The sequence below is a fragment of the Apostichopus japonicus genome, chromosome 13 (genome assembly GCF_037975245.1).
Source record: "Apostichopus japonicus isolate 1M-3 chromosome 13, ASM3797524v1, whole genome shotgun sequence".
Lineage (NCBI taxonomy): Eukaryota > Metazoa > Echinodermata > Holothuroidea > Aspidochirotida > Stichopodidae > Apostichopus > Apostichopus japonicus.
Window position 1 is genome coordinate 5632000 of NC_092573.1, and position 12747 is coordinate 5644746.

The 12747-nt window shown below is 38.2% G+C and overlaps 1 protein-coding gene across 1 annotated transcript; it reads right to left on the reverse strand.

Annotated features, from left to right (window-relative positions):
* Nucleotides 1-5092: 5092 nt before the first annotated feature.
* On the reverse strand, nt 5093-8883 carry LOC139978174 (uncharacterized). The gene is made up of 2 exons (XM_071988095.1): nt 8729-8883; nt 5093-6257 (listed from the first exon to the last, which is right to left on the reverse strand). The coding sequence occupies exon 2, from the start codon at nt 6247-6249 to the stop codon at nt 5224-5226; it is 1026 nt and encodes a 341-aa protein (XP_071844196.1). The 5' UTR covers nt 6250-6257; nt 8729-8883; the 3' UTR covers nt 5093-5223.
* Between the last annotated feature and the right edge of the window lie 3864 nt (nt 8884-12747).

The window sequence follows — 12747 nt, forward strand, 5'->3', positions numbered from 1 at the left end:
TAAGGAACTACTGTGAGTTACGTTGATAGTAGTTTGTGTTGGTACACAACTGCTCGGCTGGACAGAGATTATTAACATCGGGTTGCGTGGTGTGAAACTATTAGATTATTTACATCGGGTTGCGTGGTGTGAAACTATCAGTTTTCAATTTAAGATGATCTTAAAGACAAAATGACCAAGATTCAGATACAGATGGAGCGTTAGAAAAACTTGATCACAAGTCATGGATATAGTCAGGAATAGTATCCAATATTAGTGAGCATCGTGTCATTTCGATAGTAAACATTTTCTGGTACGATTATCTAAAGCGTGTTTTCCGGTTCTGATATGTAACAAACACCATGCATGATTGCCGCGACCAGATGTGATCCGCTCTAGTAATATACCGCAGGTCAGTCTCATATTTAGTTTCGTGTAAGCACTATTAAAAAAAAAACAATTCGTGTAAGCCTACATATTCATCTTTGCACAAAACGTGCCTCGATATAAAGGCTTTGCAGTGTCCTGGGCGGACGCAGATTAAAAAAACCAAGGGGAGGGGGGGGGGTCCAATCAGGTAGTAGCCAGCCTAAGTATTGAGGGGGCAAACTATTTTCCGGGGGGGGGTATATATGTTTGCGACACTATCTTATATTTGTCAAAAATTATTTTCCAGGCTTCGCAATTTGCATATGAATATCCTATTATCTTGCGAGTTCATGCTTAACGTAAATAGCGAACTTTGCTCTCCTCAGCCCCTCTTAGTTGTTAAAGGAAGAAAAAGAAATATAATATTTTTTCAATTCGAGATCCTTGGTAGGCTATTTTTAAAATCATATGACTGACTGACGCTGTAATCTTACTGTCACCAAAACAAACCCAATGGCCGGCCAATTGGTTCGCTAGGGTAAGATATAATCGCTGACAGCATAGGGACATATTAAGGTGTTTCGGAGAGATGGCTGAATTAAGCAAAACTTGTTGAACTTGTCGTGGGAAGTTTCTGGTTCTTTGCGCTATTTCAGCATGCTACTTTCGGTGAATACGAAGAGCAACCACGACCGTTTTTATTTAGTTTCTCTACGGTATTGTATAGAACAATGTTTTTTTTTCCTGTAAAAAAAGGGCCGTCTGGACGCCCTGGATCCGCCCGCCCCCTTGATCCGCCCATTAGGTCAGTGATTAAAAGAAAGAAATTGTAAACGTATTGTACGTAGATGCGAACTGTCACCTTCAACTTTGTTACAATCTAATACGGACACAATCTTAGAAACCTTCGAGAGAGATGCGCATGAGTGATTTGGTGATACTTTATTATTAATTATCAGAGAAGAAATATACAGGTATACGTGTCTTAGTTTCAATTTTGAATTGTTACTAGATACCAATTGCCAGGATCTGACACGGAATAAATGAAATATTATACAATATCATTTCATTTGAAAGTAATATATAGCTTATCTTCTGATAAGGTTACTCAATATATCTTTAAAAGATGAGTTCGTATTTCTGAGTACACCTTGAAACTATAATATTTCATTAAAAGAACGGGCAATAGAAGAAAGTGTCCGAAGGTCGACCTTTTTCAGTAGAGTTACTGTTACCACGAACCACTCATTGGCCAGGAATTTTCTGGAATAGTGGCAATTAATCCCCCAAGCAATGGAAACGAACGTGTAACATCGGGGCTTGGGTTTTGAGGATAATAGTCCAGTCAATCTGTAAAAAAGTGGGTGAACATTATACCATTTGCAAAAGAGAATGTGTTTTTGCGGTTTTCGACAAACAGATACCTTGTGACAAACATGTTGAAAATATACAATCATGGAGGTTGCAGAACCGAGCCATAATGGCGCTTTACAACAAAATGGTGACTCTTGACTGTACTACATCGACAGAGAACTGTTTTCATCAGTTTTAAAGTAGTAGGAATTGATTCGAGTGGCATAAATAAGTATGTATGACATAATTATTCAGCATTTGAAGAAGTGCTAATTTCCCGTTATAATGTTAATTAGGTAATCAGTATATGCATGCGAGAGTGCAGTCACATGACGTTACATGACTTGTGTTCATTCATGTCTTGTTATTTAGTAGATTTATAAACTATCAGGCTATAGTGACTGCTAAAGACAGCCAGACAGTTGTCTTACAAATCGGTGGCCCGCCTTGCCTATACAGGCCTGACGAAGGAGGATCAACTGGAGGTCCTTCAAGGGCATTCAAGGTAAACATGGAATCAAAATAGAGTGTATATTCATTCTGATGGTAAGAGCAAACCGGGGTTCCCATTGGTATAATTATCCCCAGGACCCCACCAGGCTTTCGATGCCTCCTGTGTTTTAATTTATGTTATGCCTGTGTTGTTAAGTCATTGTTCGAGTCAATACTCAAGGTGACGCGACTGACTTTTTTTACCACTAAAAAGCACCGTAGTGATGAGCTTATCATGTTAAGAATCAAATTAAGACTTGGACGACATGTCAAAACTCTACTTCTTCATGTTTGATCGTGGGCAGAAATCTACCAACAATTACGATCAGTTGCTTCAGGAATGTGCTTGAAGTGGAAACTTAACTGTCATAAATCCTGCTGGATGCACTGTTTATAACGGGTCATCAATTAAAATATCTACGAAAGCTTGTGGGCATCTACTTTGTGTGTTAACTACAAAAATCGGTTGGTTGGTGAAATAAGACCGACCAAGGCATATAGGTTTGCTGGCACTCATTAAATTATTTAAACAAAACATCACTGATATTAGTATTCAGTGGTCCCTGAACATTGGAGGCCCTGCTTCATTGAACCCCTTGGACCGCCTACTGCTGTGCCTATACGGTAACTATGTTGGGTTTTCCATTAAATCCTGTAATGAGAATTGCTTCTGTAAAACGATCCTTCAGTTTTTCGTATCAACATTGCTACATCGTTGTTTAAGAAATACTTTCATATTTTCTACAAGATCTGATAACGGTTACTTTTCATCGTCATGTTCCTTTATCTGTTGTATACCAAGTGTTGTCTGATGTTTACATTGAGACTCCGATGATAGATGGCGACTGCATCATGTGCATCATTTACTCGATTTAACCCGATTAGCCCCATCAGTTTAATATTTACAACGAACCTATACTATTAGCCTCTTTGAATGAAAATCTGAAAGAAAAACATTTTGACGGATCGCAAAACAGGCAACTTTAATTGTAATTTTAAATTATGCAGTTTCTAATCGCGGAGTAAGCTGTAAGATGTTTCAGCTGAAATATATATATCAGACTATAGTTGATATTAGTAAATATGTTGCAACTTCTCTAAAAACGTTGCTTACCTGTTTCTGCGTAGGAGTGACAGTTTGGCCAATCCGAATTTGCCAAAATTGTGTGAGGAATAGATTTATATTTTACATACGAGATCAACGTTTCTGTAGTCACATCAATAATCCATGCTGCGGCTGCCGATATATCGTAGTTACCCCCCCCCCCCCCCCTCACCCCACCCGCCTACCCCCCCCCCCCCCAAATGATTCTTGTCTTCTTCCGTTTTAAAAACACTGCGAATTTCAAAACTTTGTAATAGGAAAGGGAGGAGAGCGGGTTCATTGGGCCAAATGGTCAGAGCGAATGCTACAACAATGACGAGTTTTGGTAAGGGAGGGGATACCAGCTCAGAAAATTTATTTTCGCAAAATTAGTGGAAGTCAGCCTATATTGACTATTATTTGAGCTTGCTGCTTGTTGCTTTTGTGGTGAGTATGTTTCAACTTATAAGAAAGTTGGAGAACTTGAGAGCAAGATTTGAAGTGCTTTCTATAAGCTGTGAGTCTTATTTCGTGTTTCATTGCATGTGTAGGACGTGTTTGTCGCTACCTACGGGTATGAATCTATCAAACAAGATAGAGACCACTGATTAGTGGTACCACAACATTGTAGTCGTTGATTGTTTGGTAATCTGTCGACAAAGGTGACAGAGTTAGTGTTACAGATCAGGCGGGTTGGTGACGAGGTGTAGGAATGCTGATTAACATGTAATAAAAAACATGTGCGGTATTGTCATGAACAGGGGTTACCAGCTCAGAAACTTTATTTTCGCAAAATTAATAGAAGTCACCCCATATTGACTATCATTTGAGTATCTTTCAACGAGAGTGACCAGTGTGGGTGAGTTAAATCGTCAATTCTGTGTTAAAAGCGGCTCAAAACAGTTGGGCTGATTTTCTTCAAACTTGGTAGGAATGTGCCCAATGATCGGGAATTGTTTCTCGCAGACAGTCATGTCAAAAGTTCAAAGGTCAAATCAAGTGAATAGTGATTTTTCTTCTTTTATTATATATTGCTCCAGGGCAAGCATTAAATTGACATGCAACCTTCTTAATGAAAGTTCACAGATTAAAGATCAACTGAAGCGAAAAGAGACTTTTCGCTCTGAATACAAAAGTATGTTTATAGTAGACAAAGTTCACAAGTATTGTCAAAGTATATAGTAACAATGATGCATGGGGTCCAAAGTCAACAGGATAGAAGTACAAATGTTGCTGTATTATGTGTGGCATCATGAATAAGAGTTTGAATCTTTAAACATTGTTTTGCAGCTCATTAAAAAAATACGTGATTTTGCGAAGCGATATGTAACTGGGTGGATTGATTACCAATGTGTTAGCCGTTTAGTTTAACGGAAGTTACAACTTATAACGTTAGCAACTGCACAATCGGTTGTTTCGGAAGTTATTCTCGGAAGGAATAGGAACTTGTTACTCCCATATGAGTGAATCCCACAGTTATCCTGTGTTCAGCAGATGTAAATTATTACATAGGCTGCTGCTCGAACCAAGACTTGATATCAAATAAAACTATATCAAATCTACAAGGTTTTCAATTTGTTTTCAAATCCTTAATTGTGCTTACATGAAAGGATAGCTGTGACAAATTATGTACTCAAAATGTTTAAAGGGTAAAAATGATATTTTCTTCAATTAGGAAATGGCTATTGAAAGGGACAATACGCTATTGGTGGTACATTAGGTGTACATCATGAATAAGCATGAATGTTCTTCTTCCACATGCTCAGTTTTCAAGCTCGTGAGAGTTGATAATCAAATAAAACATTGAAAGTAATATTATGTATTCGCTATATTTCATTTATTTTTACTTTTATTGCTGAAAACTACTTGAGACAGGCAAACCAAATAGATCGGGCTTGTTTCCTATATTATAACGATACGTAATCGACATGCATTTTAACAGGCAATTACTGAAAAATGGTTAACTCGGCATAAATGATCCACTTCTTCCCTGTGTTGGAGTCATGACAGAGCATATCCGTCTTTGAATCACCATCATAGTCACCAAGAAAGAAGACAGCGCCTCCATGATAACACCAACCGAGACCAGCTTGCCATGTTGTCCTGTCACTAAAGTTGTTTTGGCAATTCGCCAAGGCAACCCACTTGTATCCATTAGTGTCGTGACACAACATGTCATCTTTGCCGTCGCCGTTGAAATCGCCGATGTGAAGACTGGACCCAGAATGTAGGCACCATCCAATTCCCTCTTCCCATCCAGTGCGATCTGCGAAGTTGCCTTGCCTGTTGGCATACGCTATCCACTTGTACCCTGTACTTGTATCGTGACAAAGCATGTCATCTTTACCATCCCCGTTGAAGTCCCCAATGTGAAGTTCAGCACTTGCATGACGGCACCACCCGATGCCAGCCTCCCAGCTAGTACGTCCAGCAAAGTTACCTTGGCTGTTGGCAAATGCGATCCATTTGTAACCGGTACTCGTGTCGTGACAAAGCATGTCATCTTTACCATCCCCGTTGAAGTCCCCAATGTGAAGTTCAGCACCTGCATGACGGCACCACCCGATGCCAGCCTCCCAGCTAGTACGTCCAGCAAAGTTACCTTGGCTGTTGGCAAATGCGATCCATTTGTAACCGGAACTTGTATCGTGACAAAGCATGTCATCTTTACCATCCCCGTTGAAGTCCCCAATGTGCAGTTGTGCGTTGTTATGCCAACACCAACCTATGCCTTGCTCCCAGCTTGTCCCCGTGAACTGGCCATTGGAATCAGCGAAAGCAATCCACTTGTATCCATCGGTCGTTCTGTGACAAAGTAGATCAGTCTTACCGTCACCGTTGAAGTCGCCTTCGTAAAGTTGAGCTCCGCTGCGGCACCATTTAAGGTCACGTTCCCATCTTCTGGCAATAACAGACGGGATGATGAGCATCACAGCTATGATGACAGCACCAAACGTACGGCTGAAGATCATTTTGATTTCTAAGAATTAAAACGATTAGAAAATCATGCATTTAACAACATGTATTTGACTAAGTTTCTAATAATAATCGAACTAAACGATAGAGTAAAGATCAGGGATAGTGGTGAGTCATTGCTGGTAAGAAATGACAATGAAGAATATAACGGAGCATTGTATATCACCCCCCCCCCCCGGGGGGCACTTGCGCTAGTGTTCGGAATCGTCGATAGTACTGTACCTTACGAATCTGAATATGGCAAGACATCATGTGCATATTATAATTTCTGAAAACACTAATTTTGTGTTTAAGAAACTATATTTTATTTATTAGATAGATAGATAGATAGACAGATAGACAGATAGACAGACAGACAGACAGACAGACAGACAGACAGATAGATAGACAGACAGATAGACAGACAGATAGACAGATAGACAGATAGATGGACAGATAGATATATACATAGATAGATACATAGATAGATACATAGATAGATACATAGATAGATACATAGATAGATACATAGATAGATATTTATTTCATCCATAAGATATGGAAATTTGTCGCCCTGCAGCAAAACACATAAAAAACAAAGTTATAAAGTTACAATCAGATTACAGCAAAATATTAGTATAAACAAAACACAGAGAAGTTGAATGAAAAGGTAAGAATATCAACAGCAACAATATCCATACATATGAGAAAAAAATACACATATTTAAACAAGATTATAAAACAAAAGAAACCTATCTAACAGCACTCAGGTTGAAAAGAGAAACAGAATTGGGTACAAAAGAAAACCTGAATCTGTTATGCTTAGACCGTGGCATGCGAAGTCTGCTGCCTGAACGGCAAGAAACTTAAAACAGCCACTTTTTTATCCAATTGCATGTTTATAATCGGTTGAGAATGGATGATGATGTTTTGGAATTAACTTTTATCTTTTTTATACTTATTTTATACTTTTAAACATCCCACCTTGCTCTTTGTATTGTAATTACAATATTTTTATATTGTAGGCTGCCGTTTGATTTCGTCTTTTATTGATCACGTTTAAATTGTAAGGACCAATGAATTAGTTTTTTTTTATTCAATTAGTTGTGAATAATAATGTTAGAAGCAAAATAATATAATCTATAATCTGATTCAGTTTATTGTTCAAGTTTTAATCATTCACTTTCAACTTAAGATGGATAAACATTTTGTTTCTCCATGAAGATCCTCTTTTCTTTTAAATATGTTTCTTGGCTTATATAGATATTGTCAGAAGAAGTTCATATACTAGGTCTACAACTTGACTTAAATATTTTGATCTTCCTTGGTTTTTTCGCCATTCAAAAGAAAGGTTTAAAAAGGAACTTTTCTCCCCCACTTTTCGTCTTCAACTGTTCTGATCGTTTAAGAAGTTAAGACTATTTTTTTTAACTATAGGGAATATTCATACCCGTGGTTTTCTTTGTTCTAGTGGGTGTTTCTTTGTTCTTTTTTTCTAGTGGGTGTTTCTTTGTTTTATGTTTCTTTGTTTATTTCTTTCTTTGTTTCTTTGTTCTTTTTTTTCTAGTGGGTGTTTCTTTGTTTTATGTTTCTTTGTTTATTTCTTTCTTTGTTCTTTGTTTCTTTGTTTCTTGGGTGTTACTGTACAATTTTCTACGGGGGGTTTTACAGCCTGTTTCTAGACGATCGATGGTCACGAAACACGAGAAATTGTGTTGTTCTATACAGCTTCACATTATTGAATGAGGAAAACTACATATTACCATGATCAATTACTGCAGTCATGTTACGTTAGGCAATCTGGCACTTTCATAATGTCATAACTAATTAACAGCTACATTTTAGTTTAAGTTAATAAGCTTAAGCATCCATATATTTGCCATCACGGAGACTCAGTGTGTTTAACCAGTTACTGCAAGGCAATGCACAGTTTTATCCTTCTTAAACTATCAGCAAGGACAACAGGAAAAAATGTATATGTAAAGATATATCTACATATACTTTTCGTGGGAAGTTGTAATGGAGATTTCTTAAAGACTTGATCAATATATCCAATGAAACACAGAAACCATATGTCCAAGTGGAAAATGTAGAGATACTTTACAATATTTCGTATACATTTTATAGAAACATTTAGAAAAATACAAATGTTTAGAAACTTCAATTTACTAAAAAAAAAAGTACAATAAAGATAAATGCCACAATAGACGTATTTTTCCTTAATTGCAATTAATTGTCTAATGGAACACACCACCATTCCAAGGAATAGCTTGGAATGGCATAAACTACAGAAAAGTAATACTTTAACAATTTTTAGAAAGGTTTTTGCATGCTGAATGTTAAGCTAATACCAATTACTTTTAATATGCCTTTTTACAAACAGCAAAATACCTAAAACGTTATTATTATTGACTATAAAACCATATAATATAGCGAGAACGTTAACTGAAAATTAAACAATTAATTTTACAGAGATAAATAATTGATGTAACTTACCTTTCAGATTCTCACGGTCTAAGGGACTGAACTCTTTTGTCAATATCGATTGACTTCTTACAAAACTCTGGACGTTGAAGGTTCTGAACAAAAATTCATATAGCTTTGGTTTTCGTGGGCGTTACCTTTGCATGGACGGAGACATTATATAGTCTGAGAGTTGATCAACTGTTCCGATTCGTTGATAAAATTTTCTGCGGTTCGAAATGAATATTCATGTAAATATTAGTATGCATGAACAAGTGTAAGTGTCGAAGATGAATTCACTAAACGGAATACAATACCGATATACCAGCTTATGAGTTTTGCATTACGATATTAAAGTGCAATTTGATAACAGGTTATTTCAGCCCTATTTGATGAATATAATAACGGTATCTAATTATTCTAAGCATCTAGTAAAATAAGGGTTATCATCCCCTATACGAGTTTAATGCACGCAAATTGTCAGGTTGCATTTATCAAGTTCAATATGTCTTATTACTCGATATATATCTTCCTCAAAACACATAAAGAATGGAGATATTACGTTGACTATAATTAACAGTAAATTATAACTTACGAAATATAAGAAGTTTACCAAAAGCAGGAACTTTTCAAAAATATATCATTCCAAGAGAGTTTTGTGTGTTCGCGAAATAGATCCCAACACTATTTGAATAGGGCGACAAAGGTGTGTGAAGTATAGGGGACTACCCTATAGAAAATCATGATTTCCTAGTATAGAATATAGAGATATAGAGGGACGTGTGAAGAGGGACGTGTGAAGAGGGACGTGTGGAGAGGGACGTGTGGAGACGGACGTGTGGAGAGGGACGTGTGGAGAGGGACGTGTGGAGACGGACGTGTGGAGAGGGACGTGTGGAGACGGACGTGTGGAGAGGGACGTGTGGAGAGGGACGTGTGGAGAGGGACGTGTGGAGAGGGACGTGTGGAGAGGGACGTGTGGAGAGGGACGTGTGGAGAGGGACGTGTGGAGAGGGACCTGTGAAGAGGGACGTGTGGAGAGGGACGTGTGGAGAGGGACGTGTGGAGAGGGACGTGTGGAGAGGGACGTTCACGTCATTCTATGCTGATCTTACACTTCTTCACCCAAGGAACTTTGGTCAAGTGCACCAGAAGCTATGGAAGAGCTGCATAGATATTTGCTGGGATTTGATGATGCTGTCACTGCGGAACAACTACGAACAGGACTGCACCGCCTTGAAGAACCGTACAGTGTTCAACACTGAAACAATCAGTAGCGGATGCTTATACATTGCAGGAGGACAGTGACAGCGAGTCTAAACAGGGCAAAGATAGCTTATCAAGCCGAGTCATGTAAAGACTGTCCTCGATCTCTGCTGCTACAAGGTGCTCCCCAAGTTGAACCTTTTCACCGATGCTTACAAGAGCAGTGGGCTTGCCTACAAGCTGCTGCTAATGCTACCTGTGTCACAAGTGGCATGTGAACGTTCTTTCTCTGCCTTGAAGAGAATCAAAAACCGTTTGAGAAGTACAATGACACAAGAACATCTTGAGGCGTTCATGTTGATGTCTGGTGAAAAAAAGGATATTGGTCAAACTTGACACTAAAAATATCATTGGTGGTGTGTAGACTCTTACTCGTAGACATGGCACGTGCTCGTGTTATTAACCATGTATTTTTAAGTGGATTTTATTTAGGTTTTTTCCATTTTTTTCAAACATGTTGTCACAAAATGCTTGAAAAACTAAATAAATTTAGTCTAAAACATATATTTTTGTCTAATTTTGTTTACGTTTTAACTTTTCTCAGTTTAATCAAGTGTTGCTTCTGGAATATTATTTTGGGGTCTTTTATAAAGGACTATTGTAACCTACAAAATTGAAAATAAAGCACCATTCTGCATCTAGGCATTCCTAAACTTCAAAATCTCAATGGGGAAGGACTCGGAGACACCCCTCCGCTTAGACCCCTCCACCAGGCCAGGGCGGCGATCACTATGTTAGTAACATATCAATGACTAATGGGCCGGTCTAGGTGAAGAAAAATGCCCGGGCCGATGTTAAGACCCAGTCCGCCCCTGTTCTTGATCATAACATATCAGATTATTTCTAGTACGTCGCGGAAACAGGATGTAACAGAGTGATATACGTCGTTGAGTGATAACGTTGAAACGTGATATTAGAATGCCGAGAAAACCTACTCACAGGAGAGAAACTCGGCACGAGCAAACAGCGATCAGAGAGAAATATCTCCTAAGGATAGAGTCTTCACACGAAATCGAGCCTAATATTAAATAGAAATATGTTAGAAACCGATCAGCACGGTCAAAGAGTGTTGTTTTAACGACGGGAAATAATACAAAATAAGTCTAAACCTCTGTGTTTCTCTAAATTTCGAATTGCTTTCATGTGGAAATTTTGATTTAGTATATCGAAAAGATGCTTTATCTAGAAATTTATAGGTTTTATTCTTGAACTTTGCAACTTTTAATTACCCACAAGAGTATTACGCACTAAACGGTTATGATCTACACAATAGCTCGGGTTGTTAAAAAGGTATACAGGCCTCACTTTAATGGTGATACTTCAACGCAATTTGCTCCTTTACAGCAGACAGTCGATGTGTGCGCCAATCAGTAGGTCAGTGCATGTAGACTAAGAGGAGGGGGGGGGGGTTCACTGTAGTCCATGGTCCTTTACAACAATCAACAATTATTTCACGCCTGTACCCCCCCCCCTCCCCACCCACATATCTTAATGGAAGAATTGAAGTCTAGCTACGATCCTGGTTATCTTGAGTGGCTAACAGGATTTTGATCATCAAATATCGTATTGTCCTCATGTAGGACCTATTTTTCTGCAGTTTAGAGGTTTAAACAGCTCATTACGAATTCAGCCTGGTTAATTTTCCTGGTATCACATGATCTATGAAGTAACCAAAGCTGCATTCTTTATCTTAGCTAATGAAGCAGCTGCAGCAGGAACAAAATCTTTCACAAAATAGCTTGAGAAGTGAGGAAAGGAAGACAGCTATGGTTACTTCGTAGATTACGTGATACCCGGATAAAATCGTCTTTTTTCCCCCTGGTTTAAACCATGTGAAGGCTAACGAGGTTGAACTCTTAATGCTTTCACTTTTGCAGATATTGATAATTCATGGTAACAACAAGATGTCTTTAGTAACGGCACGCGTGTATCATATATCTAGGTCATCGAATTATATCTATGGTAGCCTGTATTTGACTTCATATATAGCCTGTCCCATACTTATTACATGTGTGTTACGTTAGCTATCTGAATATGAATTTAGCCAACTGCTTAAATATCGTAGTCGAGTAAGCTATGGTATCATTTATTATTAGTACACTACGTGTATAGGGATGAGATATTGTAATCTATCCGGCGACCATATTTTGGTACTAGAATTGCTGCCCACCTCAGACCTTTGAGGTACTAAACTGAACCTTTATGGGTTGGTCTGACTTAATAGGGTGGGGAGCATGTACCATAAAGTGGCATAAAAAATATGGGATGGAAGTTTCTAAAGTAGAGGTAAAAAAGGAATGTGTGAGTGTGTGTATATGTTTGAACCGAAAATTATGTCACGAATCCCTTCTAAACCGTAAAGCCGATTGACTCATCTTGGGTGGGTGTATATATGGGTATGGGGTGTACAGTCTCCGCTATTGTGGCCATTTTGCGTGTTCGAAATTGACAAAATATCCGATACCCTCAAAACCATGTGGATTATCAGACTGTCAGCATGATTGTATTTAAAATGCCAAATGTGGTCACACTTGACCATATTTTTTTTTCGAAAAAGCGTTTTGCAAAAATATGGCCGACGGACATTAAATTGAATGGGTATACGTGTCTAGGTATGGGTTGTAGCGCCTGCGTGACTAATGACATCATAGGGTCAAAAGTCAAATAACAAACCAGAAAACGATGCCTAAACATATGCATAGTATGGTATGCCATACATGTTATATATTTATGAACTTGTGCACACCAGAATAAAGATATATTATCTATTTAACTAATTTCTTTTC